This window comes from Pseudophryne corroboree, chromosome 8 (genome assembly GCF_028390025.1).
Source record: "Pseudophryne corroboree isolate aPseCor3 chromosome 8, aPseCor3.hap2, whole genome shotgun sequence".
Classification (NCBI taxonomy): domain Eukaryota; kingdom Metazoa; phylum Chordata; class Amphibia; order Anura; family Myobatrachidae; genus Pseudophryne; species Pseudophryne corroboree.
The window spans coordinates 489,958,908-489,976,398 of record NC_086451.1 but is presented as its reverse complement, the minus strand read 5'-3'; the positions used below and the strand labels follow the sequence as shown (position 1 = coordinate 489,976,398).

Genomic DNA, 17,491 nt, shown 5'->3' with positions numbered 1-17,491 from the left:
GTAACATGGCAGCTAGGAGCTGATTGGCTGCTACTTTCTCTCTCTTCAAGGCTTAGTAAATAAACCCCAAGCAATTAGGCAGATGTGACATAATATTAGGAGCAGAAGACATCAGCCAGGTGGAAGGGTCAGAGAGAGGACATCCGCTTCTTCTACAGCGGAGAACACCTACCATTCTGTGCAGCATCTGCACTGGGCCATGTAAGTGATTAGTATGTGAACCTGGGGAGTGTCTATACGATACACATGCGCACGTACACATATTACAGGCGGAGGTTTTTATTGGTTGTTGGTTGCTATGACAATGGGTAGCTGCTGCTGGAGAGATCGCTCTTCTGGGGGTCTAGTCCTCTTTCGGCGCTGGGTCCTCTTCCATAGGTTCCTCAGGGGGCGGCGAGTGTGTGGCGGTGGTCACTGGGTTCTCCGCCTCGCCTGGAGGAGACCCTTTCCCAGAGGGTTTCTGAGGACAAAGGGAGTGATAAAAAGATGTGACTGAGGATAAATCCAGAGGCTAAAAGAACAGAGATCTGATAAACACAAACCGTGATCATCTCCTCCTCTTCTAATAAGAGAATAGGAAGGTCCATCTCCTCCTCCACCTCTTGGGTGTTTTTTCCTTTCTGCTCCTCCAGAATCTGTCGTTTCAAGGATTTCTCTTGGGCGAGACGTCGGGCGATGAGGTCCTGTGCTGGGGGTTCTGTTGCCTGGAAATAACAGAAGAAAATAAAACAGGGACCTGAGACCAGTCCTAGAATTACAGTTCCTATTCCTAGAACGATGACAGATGGACTTTACCTCTACGGGCTGTGGATACTCTTCTACATCTGGGTCAGTTCTGGATTCAGCTTCTAGAATTACCATAATAGCGTGTGGGACATGAGCCATCTGCCAGGTGAGAGGAACGCACGGACCCGTCACTCATTTAGCTACGGTAAGCTAGGAGAGACAAAGTAACACACGCTGGAGACCATTCGCCCACTGACCTGGTTAGGTGTAAAACTTCTGACATGAGCCAAGAGGGGGTCGCGGAGATCAGGGGACGTCTGGAGAACAGACAGGAGCTGCGGCGGGGGCAGCTGCAGCAGGACACTGAAAGACTGAGGTTTCGTTCTCTGGCAACATTTAATGAAACCCTCCCACACCTTGGGGTACTTCCAAACCTGGGAAGACATTGGTATACAGAGATACATGACAATTATCTGCTTTCCCAGTAATCAGAAGACTACAGCGACCAATGGCGGCCTTTCACCTCTGTTGCGGTCAGTCCAGAGACACCACAAAGCATTGCCTATTATTAGAGCACTTCCCACCCCACAGCAATGTCTTCCTTCAAACCACAGACCCTAACCTGCTTGTAGATGAGACGGGTAAGGATGTTCATGATGAAGCCTCCTAGTCGTGGGTACATTCCAAGAGCTTGGATGACTGTCCTCATAAGAAGCATGGGAAGTGGGGTGGTGTCCATCAGCTGCTGAAGAACGATGGCCAGGACCTCAGAGGTGTACACTGAGCGCGCAGAGAAACACAGGTTCGTAGCTAGGAGAGATGGAGACAATAGAGAAGGAACATAACCCAGGACCCTCAGGAGAGAAGGAACATAACCCAGGACCCTCAGGAGAGAAGGAACATAACCCAGGACCCTCAGGAGAGAAGGAACATAACCCAGGACCCTCAAGAGAGAAGGAACATAACCCAGGACCCTCAAGAGAGAAGGAACATAACCCAGGACCCTCAGGAGAGAAGGAACATAACCCAGGACCCTCAGGAGAGAAGGAACATAACCCAGGACCCTCAGGAGAGAAGGAACGTAACCCAGGACCCTCAGGAGAGAAGGAACGTAACCCAGGACCCTCAGGAGAGAAGGAACATAACCCAGGACCCTCAGGAGAGAAGGAATATAACCCAGGACCCTCAGGAGAGAAGGAACATAACCCAGGACCCTCAGGAGAGAAGGAACATAACCCAGGACCCTCAGGAGAGAAGGAACATAACCCAGGACCCTCAGGAGAGAAGGAACATAACCCAGGACCCTCAGGAGAGAAGGAATATAACCCAGGACCCTCAGGAGAGAAGGAACGTAACCCAGGACCCTCAGGAGAGAAGGAACATAACCCAGGACCCTCAGGAGAGAAGGAACATAACCCAGGACCCTCAGGAGAGAAGGAACATAACCCAGGACCCTCAGGAGAGAAGGAATATAACCCAGGACCCTCAGGAGAGAAGGAACGTAACCCAGGACCCTCAGGAGAGAAGGAACATAACCCAGGACCCTCAGGAGAGAAGGAACATAACCCAGGACCCTCAGGAGAGAAGGAACATAACCCAGGACCCTCAGGAGAGAAGGAACATAACCCAGGACCCTCAGGAGAGAAGGAACATAACCCAGGACCCTCAGGAGAGAAGGAATATAACCCAGGACCCTCAGGAGAGAAGGAACGTAACCCAGGACCCTCAGGAGAGAAGGAACATAACCCAGGACCCTCAGGAGAGAAGGAACATAACCCAGGACCCTCAGGAGAGAAGGAACATAACCCAGGACCCTCAGTAGAGTGAATAACTTACCCTTAATGACAGATTTCATGTCACATTTGCTGGAATCAATGCTGTGGAGAGCCACGAGAAGGTCTCCAGGTGTGAGAGGAGACATGGAAGAACTGACATCACCTGGTGGAGAAACAGATAGAAAACTATTTCTGATTCTGTCACTGTAATTCAAAACACAATCTGACACACACTATGTATGTATATATTCCCACATGCATCAACCCTTGTAATCCACTCGCCTGTATATCCCCGATCTATTCCCCTATTCACCCACCCCCACTGGGCATATTTCCCTACCGCACACCTCTGGTAAAGTCTCTTACCCCACCCTGTCCAGTATATTCCTCTAACCTACCCCACCCTGTATATACTCTACCCTATCCCAGCCAGGTTTATTCCCCTGTTCACCCCATTTCTTGCAGAATAATTCACCTACCTTGCCATGAGCCAAGTATATACCCCTACCCTATCCCGGTATATTCCCCTATTCACCCCACCCAGTATATTGCCCTATTTACCCCACCCCACCTGATATATTCCCCTACTCTATCCAAGCCCGGCCTAATCCCATTCAATCCATACCACCCGGTATAATTCCCTAATCAATCAAGCTCAGTATACTATCCAATCCACAAGGCCAACCCAATATATGCCCCTACCCGGCGCATGCCCCTACCCCACCCACCGCATGCCCCTACCCACCCCAACCCAGCGCATGCCCCTACCCCACCCCACGCCATTACCCACCCCATGCCCCTACCCAACCCAGCCTGGCACATGCCCCTACCCCACCCCATGCCCCTACCCAACCCAGCCTGGCACATGCCCCTACCCCACCCCATGCCCCTCCCCAACCCAGCCTGGCACATGCCCCTACCCCACCCCAGCCTGGCACATGCCCCTACCCCACCCCAGCACATGCCCCTACCCCACCCCAGCCTGGCACATGCCCCTACCCCACCCCAGCCTGGCACATGCCCCTACCCACCCTCTTACCGTGCTGTGTACCCAGCAACCGATTAAACACTTCTTTCACAACAATAGGGTTGAGCTTGATGAGTTTCGGCAACGCCTGAATGACCTCTTTCTAGAAGACACAGACACAGAAGATGATCGGCCGCCATTACCTCCCTTCCTTACACCGAATATAAAATGAATGTTCACCACTTGCTTCACTTATGCCTTTTGGTCACAATGGAGAGAGACGTGATCAGTAACAGGCGGCCATGACTGTGTGAGGGGATGCGGGTAGCTACAGATCTATATAGAATGTGTGTATGCATATATCTATATAAATACAGATTAACCACGTGGCTCAAAGAATGTGACCCCCTCTCTCTAATCAGACTGTATACCCACATCAGCAGTAGGGGCACGTCCATAGGTTGTCATACCCCACCAACGCCAGCGCGAGCCTCGTACAACCCAACGCCTGCGCGGGCTTCGGACAACCCAACGCCAGCGCGGGCCTCAGACAGGCCAACGCCAGTGCGGGTATCAGACAAACCTAAGCCAGCGCGGGCCTCGGACAACCCAACGCCTGAGCGGGTGTCAGACAAACCTATGCCAGTGCGAGCCTCGGACAACCCAATGCCTGCGCGGGTGTCAGACAAACCTATGCCAGTGCGAGCCTCGGACAACCCAAGCCTGCACGGGCCTCGGGCCGCCAAAGCCTCAGATCTCCCAACGCCAGCACAGACGTTGGGAGATATACATGGTCCCGGCTTTGTGACAGCAGTTTGGTGAAGGTACTTCCTGTGTTGGCATGACAATGCATCCATGTATAAAGCCAGGACCACCAAGGCAGGTTTGGAAGGATGTGACTGGCCTACACCTGAACTCAGTCCCATACAATCCCTGGAACTCTGTCAGCTGGGACTGATACCCAACATCAGTACCTAATGTTCTTGTGGTTGGATGGGTCATATTTCCACAGCTATGTTCCCAAACTGGAAATCCTTCCAAGAAGAGCGGGCCGCCCACGGTCACTGGAAATCCTTCCAAGAAGAGCGGGCCGCCCACGGTCACTGGAAATCCTTCCATAAAGAGCGGGCCTCCCACGGTCACTGGAAATCCTTCCAAGAAGAGCGGGCCGCCCACGGTCACTGGAAATCCTTCCATAAAGAGCGGGCCTCCCACGGTCACTGGAAATCCTTCCAAGAAGAGCGGGCCGCCCACGGTCACTGGAAATCCTTCCATAAAGAGCGGGCCCTCCCACGGTCACTGGAAATCCTTCCAAGAAGAGTGGGCCGCCCACGGTCACTGGAAATCCTTCCAAGAAGAGCGGGCCGCCCACGGTCACTGGAAATCCTTCCAAGAAGAGCGGGCCGCCCACGGTCACTGGAAATCCTTCCATAAAGAGCGGGCCTCCCACGGTCACTGGAAATCCTTCCAAGAAGAGCGGGCCGCCCACGGTCACTGGAAATCCTTCCATAAAGAGCGGGCCTCCCACGGTCACTGGAAATCCTTCCATAAAGAGCGGGCCTCCCACGGTCACTGGAAATCCTTCCAAGAAGAGCGGGCCGCCCACGGTCACTGGAAATCCTTCGAAGAAGAGCGGGCCGCCCACGGTCACTGGAAATCCTTCCAAGAAGAGCGGGCCGCCCATGGAGTTGGAATGAGATGTTCAGCATTGTCATCTCCTTGTATACTCCATGTCAGATGCTCAGCCACGCCTGTCCCACATGAGCTTGTGGTGTATCTAGTAGAACTTGGCCATACATTATCACACAGATCTGCCCCAGAGGTCTGGAACCTTTCCAGGACATGTCTAACCTCGTGGCAGAAAGCAGCAACCTGTTGGAATATCCCATCCACAGGAAGAGACAGCGGATATTTTATATATATATATATATATATATATATATATATAGTAATATACAGATGCTGTACTAGTATCAAAAGACCCAATGCGTGTCCTGAAATACATCACCACCTTCAACCAGTGCTAGACACCCGTCAGGATGATCACTTGTATCATGGTGCAATATCTGTGTCTATTACCCACTGACCCACCCTATGTATATAGCGAGGTATGTATCCATTACCCACGCTATGTATATAGCGAGGTAGGTGTCTATTACCCACTGAGCCACACCTATAGGGGCACTGTGTATTGGAGGGCTGTGTGTGTACGTCTTCTGTAACATCTTGAAGTGTGGACCTCCTGTAAACATCTTGTATGCAGTATCCCCTCAGAAAAGGGAAGGGTCTTTTTAAGACCATTTCAGCGAGTAAACATCTTGCCACTTCCAGGAATGCGACGCACGCAGTCCCGTTCTCCGCCTGCCCTGGAGTGAGGACAGGGGGCCTGCTCAGTGACCAGCCAGGAGGTGTGGCGTTATTCAGGTGCCGGTGGGTATAGCCTGAGCAGATCCGTGCTTCCAGGTGCCACGTGGTAGGACAGGCAGGGAACTGGTTAATGTGTGCTATACAGGGCTCACCACAGTAAATGCCACCAGCAGCCACTTAGGAAAGAGCTCTGCCAGCTTCTAGACAATGAGCAAAGCAAACGTTTAATAAAATCAACAGATACTTATTATATTAACAATAAAAATGTTCACACACCTCCCGGGGGTATTTGTGACTATATACACTTATATGTACATATATAGTCACACTATTATTAAATAATGACAATGGATTTGTTTTGCCATGTGATAGGAGCCTGGTGGTGGAAGCGATATACCCGCCCACTACGCAGTGGGAGGAGTCAGTAACAGGCGGCTACTGGTGGTATTGGCCAGGTCCCTGCGTGACCCGAACCCAATCTATGATTGCCTGGCACCGGCAGCGAGAGCGTATCTGGTCACACACACACGGGTTAGTTTTTGTCAGAAGCCAATTAACCTACGGTCATGTTTTTGGATTGTGGGAGGAATACAGCTAGCAACCTGGAAGTAACCCACGCAAGCACAGAGAGAACACATAGACTCTACACAGATAGGGCTGTGGTGGGAACTGAACCCAGGAACTATGAGACGTGATGTTATCCAGAACACCAGCTGTGCTGTCCTATGTGACGTTCTCCCTCAGCACACAGACACATCGGAATGGTCAGCGGGCGTCAGTGCATGCTAGCAGACTGTTACTGGGCGGCTCTGAATGTGGTAGGAGTCTGAGTGAGGGATGGAGTCTGAGGCCCAGAGCCACGCTTTCACCTGGATACCAATAACCAAGGTAAGTAGTTGTAGTAAGTGCTGTACGTCAGCTGGGCAATGAATGACATTTCCAGGTGTGATATTCAGTATATGCGCATTCTCCAAGGTAATACACATCAGCGTCCTTACCTTGTCCAGACCATTGAGCACCGGAATCAGGAAGCGCACATCTGGGAGACGCTTTTGGTACAGCTCTCTGACGCGTTTCACTAGCTCAGGGGAGGGTGGAACTAGAGAGAGAGACAGTGACACATATAGCTGTGATACCAGTAATGAAGCGAAAAACAATGGTCATAGGAGATCAGCTGGATCTGTAACAAAGCAGAACCTGAGCACAGGGAAGTCGGCTTCTGTAAGGACATCATGACTAGAGCTGAAAAAGCTTCATCATGAAGTGCTGTACTCTGGCTTGGTAGGACAAGCTACTCTTATTATACAAATCACCTTTATCCGTTAAGATGTGCAGACACCGCGTCACCAGTGTCTCCGCACCCTTGGGACAATTCTCCACTAGCAGGAGCAGCTCCGGGGAGTTCATTCCCATGCCTCGGATCTGTGGGAAGACGCAGACAGGATTAGCACAAGGTGCACACAGAATTTCCTTCCTTACTCATCTTTTCCTCTGACCACTCCAAAACCTCCCACACACACACACCGGGGTCTAACCTCCCACACAGTCCCCTCTGCACTCACACACCGGGGTCTAACCTCCCCACAGTCCCTTCACCACTCACTCACCGGTGTCTATCCTCCCTCACAATCCCCTCTCCACTCACACACCAGGGTATAACCTCCCCCCATTCGCTCAACGGTGTCTACCCTCCCTCATGGTCCCCTGTCCACTCGCACACCAGGGGTCTAACCTCCCACAAGGACCCCTCTCCACTCGCACACCGGGGTCTAACTTCCCTCACAGTCCCCTCTCCATTCACTCACCGGGGTCTAACCTCCCACACAGTCCCCTCTCCACTCACTGACCGGGGTCTAACCTCCCACACAGTCCCCTCTCCACTCACTGACCGGGGTCTAACCTCCCACACAGTCCTCTCTCCACTCACTGACCGGGGTCTCGATGACTCTAAGGACAGTCCTCTTGATGTCTGCGGTGGCCTCGGTGTAGACGGATGCCAGCTCATGGATCAGTTTGTGATTCTGGGGAAGCAGGGCCAGGTACAGGTACAGACAGTGTTTCACAGTGTCCTCCGTCCAGGGGGCCGCCACCTCTGGGAATAAAACGAGACATCAGGAAGGAGAAGAGCGCGGAGCTCGGTTATAAGAAAATCCAAATCATTTTTATTTTCTTCTAAACATAACCGACAATCAAATGATGTTTTGCTTAAATACAAGAACTTCGTTATTCCATGTAGTATCTAGCCAGAGGTTAATGACGGATGTGCTGTGGTCTGTGATAGCTACAGTGACAGAAGGACCACCGCACACCCACCAGGAGCTTCACATTATCAGAGGATCCCACCTGTGTCCTTATCTGCCCCAAAGAGCACCGAGGGGGGGTTAGGGTGGACCAGCAGCTGGAGGTAATTAAGGGCAAATTTCTCTATGTACTGACGGAGACTTTCCTTTTCATACATCCGCTTAACGAGGAGCAGCGCCTGCTGACGGACCTTAGAAGAGCAAACATGGCGGATGAGTCCCACACAGCGGAGGGAAATCCCCCATAGCACAAGCCACAACCCCCTAACCGTGTCACCTTGTCCTTCTCATTAGAGCTTAGGTCCAGAAGAAGATGCAAATACTGGAACTGCCGAGCAGGACGAGTGAGGATCAGATCCCGCAACGTCGACATCCCCAAATAACTGCGACCCTGGAAGGAGAGGACACATGAAATGCAGCGGCCCTAATATAGGGATAGGAGAGGGCCAGAGCCGGTTCCTGAAGTGCAGGGAGAGGAGAACCCCAACGCCTGGCCACGGAACCCACCTAACACACAAACTGACCCAGTACATAGGAATAATAACCTCCACAAACCTAATCACATGCACTCTTATAATATGTCTGAGTGCAAGCTCTTGTGGTCATACACAGGAGGTGTGAATCACTGCCTGTACGTTACGCAGGGTTACTAGGTTTGTGTGTAGCTACTGTATAATATCAGTATCTTAGTAAATGGGAAGACAGGAGAAGTATTGGAGGATTCCGCGTCTTACTGATCCCCAATAAGAATCTGCTGCCATATGAAAAACCATCCTACACATCTCTGGCCTAAACACTGGGCATCAGCCATCTTCTGATAAACATGGAGTGACCCCGCACCTCATCCTCGCAGTATTTCCGGATAACGTCCAGCGCAGAGTCTGTCAGCAGGGGAGCCTCCAGCACAAATTTGGTGAAGACCCTGCAGGGATGAGAGAATACAACATGGACCATCCGGCGAGGACAGAAGACAACCTGTGAGCACTGCTGGATACTGACCCATCTTTCTGGTCAGGACGCTCCTGTAGACCAGTCAGAATGCCGATCAGACACTCCTGATAGCCCTGCTCTCCTGCCCCCGACTGATACTCGCAGTACTCCTGGTACAGCCATGCCAGCGCCAGCTCCAGCCGGGCCCGGGGATCCCTCAGAAAGTGGGACAAGACTTCAACCTTCAGGGATGTATCCAGATGGGTTACCAGGCGTGCTAGAACCTTCACACGCATCTGATGGGAAAGCGGCTTTAGAGCGGTATAACACCAGCACCACCCTGCAGACACCAGGGGGCACAGTACATGTGTGTACGGGGGCACAGTGTGCGCGCGTGTCTATGGGGGCATAGTGTGCGCGCGTGTCTATGGGGGCACAGTGTGCGCGCGTGTCTATGGGGGCACAGTGTGCGCGCGTGTCTATGGGGGCACAGTGTGCGCGCGTGTCTATGGGGGCACAGTGTGTATGGTGGCACAGTATGTGTGTGTATGATAGCACGGTGTGTATGGTGGCACAGTGCATGTGTGTGTATATGGTGGCACAGTGTATGCGTGTGTATATGGTGGCAAAGTACGTGTGTGTATGGTGGCACAGTGTATGCGTGTGTGTATGGTGGCACAGTATGTGTATGTATGATGGCACAGTATGTGTGCATGGGACTAGTGTATATGGGGGCACAGTGTATGCGTGTGTATGGGGGCACAGTGTATGCGTGTGTATGGGGGCACAGTGTATGCGTGTATGGGGGCACAGTGTATGCGTGTGTATGGGGGCACAGTCTATGCGTGTGTATGGGGGCACAGTGTATGTGTGTATGATGCACAGTGCATGTGTGTGTATATGGTGGCACAGTATGTGTGTGTGGTGGCACTGTGTATGGTGGCATAGTATGTGTGTGTGTGTGTGTGTGTGTGTATATGATAGCAGAGTGTATGTGTATGGTGGCACAGTATGTGTGTGTATATGGTGGCACAGTGTGTGTGTGTGTATATGGGAGCACAGTGTATGTGTGTATGGGGGCGCAGTGTGTGTGTGTATGGGGGCACAGTGTATGTGTATGGAGGCACAGTATGTGTATGCGTGTGTGTATGGTGGCACAGTGTATGTGTGTATATGGTGGCACAGTATGTGTGTATATGGTGGCACAGTGTATGTGTGTATATGGGAGCACAGTGTATGTGTATATGGTGGCACAGTAGGTGTGTGTATGGAGGCAGAGCTCTGTACCTGGGCTGCGGCGCTGCCCCCCACACTGCGCTCTGCTTGTAGGATTCTCTGCACCGCTGCCAGTTTCAGGCTTCTGATCTGAGCTTCTGTCATCGGCTCCAGGACTTCTTTGAGCTTAAAGACCTTTTTGCGTCCTCCGGATCCAGCCGGCCTGAAGCAGCGAGAGAGAGACGTTAGTTAGATCCAGGGAACAGAAGGGGGCAGTCAGTCTATGGAGGCGCACGCTCACCGAATCTGCGTCACCGGCAGTATAGGCTCAGGACGTTTTTTGGCAAGAGGGGCTTCATCGTCCTCATCCTTTTCACCCTTAGCTTGAGACCCCAAAACAGAGATGGCCTGCCCCTGAGTGGGCAGGGAGGAAACCCGTCGCTTGATCACCAGTCCCTCCGGCTTCACACTTTCCTCCTCCACAACCTCGACTGGAAGCTCCTTCACCTTCTCCACACCTGCAGAATGGGCGGCACATTGATCCGGACATTCCAGCCATTCCCTCGGGTGATGTCTCCTGCCATCTACTGCTAGACTAGATGTCCCACTTACCTGGACCAATTCCTGAAGCGGTCATCTGTGTGGCCATAAGTCGCGCTAGATGCCGGATCTGAGCATCGGTTCCAGCAGACTCCACTGGAGTATAGGTGGCCTGGAAGGAGGCCGGCATGGTGTCCGGCAGGTAGACCATACTGATGAGAACCTGTGTGGGAGGGCGACACTTTGTGTTACATCATTATTATGGTGGCCAGAGGGAGATCAGCCTCGTGTGGTGCACATACCAGGTTGGCTACACTCTCCGGGGTGAGTAGCGGCTGCAGAAACTCTGCGGTGATATCTGTAGCAGACAGAGCGCTGGGAGCAGACGCGGGAATCGGAGGATGGGATATCGTGTCCTTTTCATCTTCATCATCAGCTAACGGGGGGTCTGCAAGTAGATAAAGGATACAGAGCTCTACAACCAGGAAAGTGCGTCCACACCCGTCCAGCACACCTCCCGCCATACGTTATAAGGTCATCTAATTTAGGGGCACTCCGCTTCTCACCCGTCCAGCACACCTCCCGCCATACGTTATAAAGTCATCTAATATAGGGGCACTCCGCTTCTCACCCGTCCAGCACACCTCCCGCCATACGTTATAAGGTCATCTAATATAGGGGCACTCCGCTTCTCACACGTCCAGCACACCTCCCGCCATACGTTATAAGGTCATCTAATTTAGGGGCACTCCGCTTCTCACCCGTCCAGCACACCTCCCGCCATACGTTATAAGGTCATCTAATATAGGGGCACTCCGCTTCTCACCCGTCCAGCACACCTCCCGCCATACGTAATAAGGTCATTTAATTTAGGGGCACTCCGCTTCTCACCCGTCCAGCACACCTCCCGCCATACGTTATAAGGTCATCTAATATAGGGGCACTCCGCTTCTCACTCGTCCAGCACACCTCCCGCCATACGTTATAAGGTCATCTAATATAGGGGCACTCGGCTTCTCACCCGTCCAGCACACCTCCCGCCATGCGTTATAAAATCATCTAATATAGGGACACTCCGCTTCTCACCCGTCCAGCACACCTCCCGCCATACGTTATAAGGTCATCTAATATAGGGGCACTCTGCTTCTCACCCGTCCGACACATCTCCCGCCATACGTTATAAAATAATCTTATATAGGGGCACTCCGCTTCTCACCCGTCCAGCACACCTCCCGCCATACGTTATAAGGTCATCTAATATAGGGGCACTCCGCTTCTCACCCGTCCGGCACACCTCCCGCCATACGTTATTAAATCATCTTATATAGGGGCTCACCCGTCCGGCACACCTCCCGCCATTCGTTATAAAATCATCTAAAATAGGGGCACTCCGCTTCTCACCCGTCCAGCACACCTCCTGTCATACGTTATAGAATCATCTTATATAGGGGCACTCTGCTTCTCACCCGTCCAGCACACCTCCCGCGATATGTTATAAAATCATCTTATCTAGGGGCACTCCGCTTCTCACCAGTCCAGCACACCTCCCGTGATACGTTATAAAATAATCTTATATAGGGGCACTCCGCTTCTCACCCGTCCAGCACACCTCCCGCCATATGTTATAAAATAATCTTATATAGGGGCACTCCGCTTCTCACCCGTCCAGCACACCTCCCGCGATACGTTATAAAATAATCTTATATAGGGGCACTCCGCTTCTCACCTGTCCAGCACACCTCCCGCGATACGTTATAAAATAATCTTATATAGGGGCACTCCGCTTCTCACCCGTCCAGCACACCTCCCGCGATACGTTATAAAATCATCTTATATAGGGGCACTCCGCTTCTCACCCGTCCAGCACACCTCCCTCCATATGTTATAAAATAATCTTATATAGGGGCACTCCGCTTCTCACCCGTCCAGCACACCTCCCGCGATATGTTATAAAATCATCTTATATAGGGGCACTCCGCTTCTCACCAGTCCGGCTCTTTTTCTGTCCTCCTTCCCCACTTTCTCTGGGCCTTTTGCGGCCCAGCTCCCTAGGTGGTGGTAAGTGACGGGTAATCTCTCCCTGTCCGGTCCCCAGATCCAGCAGAAGGGTGCTGATGGGCCCCTGGTATTCACAGGACGACGGGTGCCGGAGGACACTCAGCAGCTGCAGCTTCAGGTTTTTTCGGACGCTGCTCACCTGGGATTTAGCCAGAGTTGGGGGCAGGTTGGCTGCGGAGGCAGAGAGAGTTACTAGACACTGTGCGGGGAAGGGGGAAGGGTAGCACAGACACTGAGGATGCTAGTACTCACCGTGCAGCGTTTCATAGGCCTGGATGACCTCCGACATGAACATTGGCCTCTGGCGGGCTATCGATGCCAAAGAGCCGAGGGCCGCAGTGAGATTGATGCTGGAGATCGCAGGGTGGGCCATGAATTTCAGCAGTTCTTTCAGAGCCTGTTTCCCAATGTCCCGCAAATAGTCTACAGGGATACAAGGAGAGTAATAGGGTGCTCCCTGCCGCACACTCAGAGCCTAGGTGAGGGCGCACTCATACTCACTGGATTTCAGAAAGGGGTGGTCTCCAGGGATTTGCTCCAGGCTGATGTCTCCCTCCTGTCTCTTGGGGATCTCGCTGTCTGGAGTACGGGGGGATAAAGTGACAATCAAACTCTCCACAAACTTCACTGCATGGGTGCGAATCCCGTCATTGTCAGACTCCAGCAGGAGAAGGATGTCTGCCGCCATCTCAGTCACCAGATCCCAGCACGACTCCTGATGATCTGACGGTGGGCGAGACCGGGCGACCCACTGCGTGAGACAGAGAGGGTAACGGGGGTGAGGGTAACAGCTGAAAGACCCTTTACTAAGGCTTTCCTTATTAGGGATTAAAGGTACAATTTCTAATATGTGCAAAGATAAGATCAGGCAATTATCTGCAAAATGCAGCGTGAGGAGAGGGGGAAATAAAGGGAAGGGTCAGGAAGGTAGACCTCAAAGCTTACAGATACGGCAGGAGGAGCATCAGGAACTGGGGAAACCAGCAGCAGATATGAGGAGCAGCAGTAACGGAAGGAGGAGCATCAGGAACTGGAGAAATCAGCAGCAGATATGAGGGGGAGCAGCAGCAGTAACGGAAGGAGGAGCATCAGGAACTGGGGAAACCAGCAGCAGATATGAGGGGGGGCAGTAACGGAAGGAGGAGCATCAGGAACTGGGGAAACCAGCAGCAGATATGAGGGGGAGCAGCAGCAGTAACGGAAGGAGGAGCATCAGGAACTGGGGAAACCAGCAGCAGATATGAGGAGCAGCAGTAATGGAAGGAGGAGCATCAGGAACTGGGGAAACCAGCAGCAGATATGAGGAGCAGCAGTAATGGAAGGAGGAGCATCAGGAACTGGGGAAACCAGCAGCAGATATGAGGAGCAGCAGTAATGGAAGGAGGAGCATCAGGAACTGGGGAAACCATCAGCAGATATGAGGGGGAGCAGTAACGGAAGGAGGAACATCAGGAACTGGAGAAATCAGCAGCAGATATGAGGAGGAGCAGTAACGGCAGGAGGAGCATCAGGAACTGGGGAAACCAGCAGCAGATATGAGGAGGAGCAGTAACGGCAGGAGGAGCATCAGGAACTGGGGAAACCAGCAGCAGATATGAGGGGGAGCAGTAACGGAAGGAGGAGCATCAGGAACTGGGGAAACCAGCAGCAGATATGAGGAGCAGCAGTAACGGAAGGAGGAGCATCAGGAACTGGAGAAATCAGCAGCAGATATGAGGGGGAGCAGCAGCAGTAACGGAAGGAGGAGCATCAGGAACTGGGGAAACCAGCAGCAGATATGAGGGGGAGCAGCAGCAGTAACGGAAGGAGGAGCATCAGGAACTGGGGAAACCAGCAGCAGATATGAGGAGCAGCAGTAACGGAAGGAGGAGCATCAGGAACTGGGGAAACCAGCAGCAGATATGAGGAGCAGCAGTAATGGAAGGAGGAGCATCAGGAACTGGGGAAACCATCAGCAGATATGAGGGGGAGCAGTAACGGAAGGAGGAACATCAGGAACTGGAGAAATCAGCAGCAGATATGAGGGGGAGCAGCAGCAGTAACGGAAGGAGGAGCATCAGGAACTGGGGAAACCAGCAGCAGATATGAGGAGCAGCAGTAATGGAAGGAGGAGCATCAGGAACTGGGGAAACCAGCAGCAGATATGAGGAGCAGCAGTAATGGAAGGAGGAGCATCAGGAACTGGGGAAACCAGCAGCAGATATGAGGAGCAGCAGTAATGGAAGGAGGAGCATCAGGAACTGGGGAAACCATCAGCAGATATGAGGGGGAGCAGTAACGGAAGGAGGAACATCAGGAACTGGAGAAATCAGCAGCAGATATGAGGGGGAGCAGCAGCAGTAACGGAAGGAGGAGCATCAGGAACTGGGGAAACCAGCAGCAGATATGAGGAGCAGCAGTAATGGAAGGAGGAGCATCAGGAACTGGGGAAACCATCAGCAGATATGAGGGGGAGCAGCAGTAACGGCAGGAGCAGCATCAGGAACTGGGGAAACCAGCAGCAGATATGAGGGGGAGCAGCAGTAACGGCAGGAGGAGCATCAGGAACTGGGGAAACCAGCAGCAGATATGAGGAGCAGCAGTAACGGAAGGAGCAGCATCAGGAACTGGGGAAACCAGCAGCAGATATGAGGAGCAGCAGTAACGGAAGGAGGAGCATCAGGAACTGGGGAAACCAGCAGCAGATATGAGGGGGAGCAGCAGTAACGGCAGGAGCAGCATCAGGAACTGGGGAAACCAGCAGCAGATATGAGGAGCAGCAGTAACGGAAGGAGGAGCATCAGGAACTGGGGAAACCAGCAGCAGATATGAGGGGGAGCAGCAGTAACGGCAGGAGGAGCATCAGGAACTGGGGAAACCAGCAGCAGATATGAGGGGGAGCAGCAGTAACGGCAGGAGCAGCATCAGGAACTGGGGAAACCAGCAGCAGATATGAGGAGCAGCAGTAACGGAAGGAGGAGCATCAGGAACTGGGGAAACCAGCAGCAGATATGAGGGGGAGCAGCAGTAACGGCAGGAGGAGCATCAGGAACTGGGGAAACCAGCAGCAGATATGAGGGGGAGCAGCAGTAACGGAAGGAGGAGCATCAGGAACTGGGGAAACCAGCAGCAGATATGAGGGGGAGCAGCAGTAACGGAAGGAGGAGCATCAGGAACTGGGGAAACCAGCAGCAGATATGAGGAGAATCAGGAACTGGGGAAACCAGCAGCAGATATGAGGGGGAGCAGCAGTAACGGAAGGAGGAGCATCAGGAACTGGGGAAACCAGCAGCAGATATGAGGGGGAGCAGCAGTAACGGCAGGAGCAGCATCAGGAACTGGGGAAACCAGCAGCAGATATGAGGAGCAGCAGTAACGGAAGGAGGAGCATCAGGAACTGGGGAAACCAGCAGCAGATATGAGGGGGAGCAGCAGTAACGGCAGGAGCAGCATCAGGAACTGGGGAAACCAGCAGCAGATATGAGGAGCAGCAGTAACGGAAGGAGGAGCATCAGGAACTGGGGAAACCAGCAGCAGATATGAGGGGGAGCAGCAGTAACGGAAGGAGGAGCATCAGGAACTGGGGAAACCAGCAGCAGATATGAGGAGAATCAGGAACTGGGGAAACCAGCAGCAGATATGAGGAGCAGCAGTAACGGAAGGAGGAGCATCAGGAACTGGGGAAACCAGCAGCAGATATGAGGGGGAGCAGTAACGGAAGGAGGAGCATCAGGAACTGGGGAAACCAGCAGCAGATATGAGGGGGAGCAGCAGTAACGGAAGGAGCAGCATCAGGAACTGGGGAAACCAGCAGCAGATATGAGGGGGAGCAGTAACGGAAGGAGGAGCATCAGGAACTGGGGAAATCAGCAGCAGATATGAGGGGGAGCAGCAGTAACGGAAGGAGCAGCATCAGGAACTGGGGAAACCAGCAACAGATATGAGGAGCAGCAGTAACGGCAGGAGGAGCATCAGGAACTGGGGAAATCAGCAGCAGATATGAGGGGGAGCAGCAGTAACGGAAGGAGCAGCATCAGGAACTGGGGAAACCAGCAGCAGATATGAGGGGGAGCAGTAACGGAAGGAGGAGCATCAGGAACTGGGGAAACCAGCAGCAGATATGAGGAGCAGCAGTAACGGCGGGAAAAGCATCAGGAACTGGGGAAACCAGCAGCAGATATGAGGAGCAGCAGTAACGGCAGGAGGAGCATCAGGAACTGGGGAAATCAGCAGCAGATATGAGGAGCAGCAGTAACGGAAGGAGCAGCATCAGGAACTGGGGAAACCAGCAGCAGATATGAGGGGGAGCAGTAACGGAAGGAGGAGCATCAGGAACTGGGGAAACCAGCAGCAGATATGAGGAGCAGCAGTAACGGCGGGAAAAGCATCAGGAACTGGGGAAACCAGCAGCAGATATGAGGAGCAGCAGTAACGGCAGGAGGAGCATCAGGAACTGGGGAAACCAGCAGCAGATATGAGGAGCAGCAGTAACGGAAGGAGGAGCATCAGGAACTGGGGAAATCAGCAGCAGATATGAGGGGGAGCAGCAGTAACGGCAGGAGGAGCATCAGGAACTGGGGAAACCAGCAGCAGATATGAGGGGGAGCAGCAGTAACGGCAGGAGGAACATCAGG

At 52.8% G+C, this 17,491-nt stretch overlaps 1 protein-coding gene across 1 annotated transcript in view; it reads right to left on the bottom strand.

Annotated features, from left to right (window-relative positions):
* Positions 1–263: 263 nt before the first annotated feature.
* Positions 264–17,491, bottom strand: part of SYMPK (symplekin scaffold protein) — an 81,442-nt gene continuing 64,214 nt past the window's right edge. The window contains exons 7-27 of the mRNA XM_063938450.1: positions 13,380–13,629; positions 13,131–13,301; positions 12,807–13,049; positions 11,123–11,268; positions 10,893–11,043; positions 10,582–10,798; positions 10,353–10,503; positions 9,135–9,361; positions 8,976–9,057; positions 8,413–8,526; positions 8,179–8,326; positions 7,767–7,927; positions 7,149–7,257; positions 6,834–6,934; positions 3,541–3,631; positions 2,563–2,664; positions 1,349–1,536; positions 984–1,160; positions 796–885; positions 543–704; positions 264–460 (exon numbers count right to left, since the gene is read on the bottom strand). Of these exons, the coding sequence (XP_063794520.1) occupies positions 344–460; positions 543–704; positions 796–885; positions 984–1,160; positions 1,349–1,536; positions 2,563–2,664; positions 3,541–3,631; positions 6,834–6,934; positions 7,149–7,257; positions 7,767–7,927; positions 8,179–8,326; positions 8,413–8,526; positions 8,976–9,057; positions 9,135–9,361; positions 10,353–10,503; positions 10,582–10,798; positions 10,893–11,043; positions 11,123–11,268; positions 12,807–13,049; positions 13,131–13,301; positions 13,380–13,629 (3,198 nt within the window). The 3' untranslated portion in view covers positions 264–343. The remainder of the gene's footprint in view (positions 461–542; positions 705–795; positions 886–983; positions 1,161–1,348; positions 1,537–2,562; positions 2,665–3,540; positions 3,632–6,833; positions 6,935–7,148; positions 7,258–7,766; positions 7,928–8,178; positions 8,327–8,412; positions 8,527–8,975; positions 9,058–9,134; positions 9,362–10,352; positions 10,504–10,581; positions 10,799–10,892; positions 11,044–11,122; positions 11,269–12,806; positions 13,050–13,130; positions 13,302–13,379; positions 13,630–17,491) is intronic.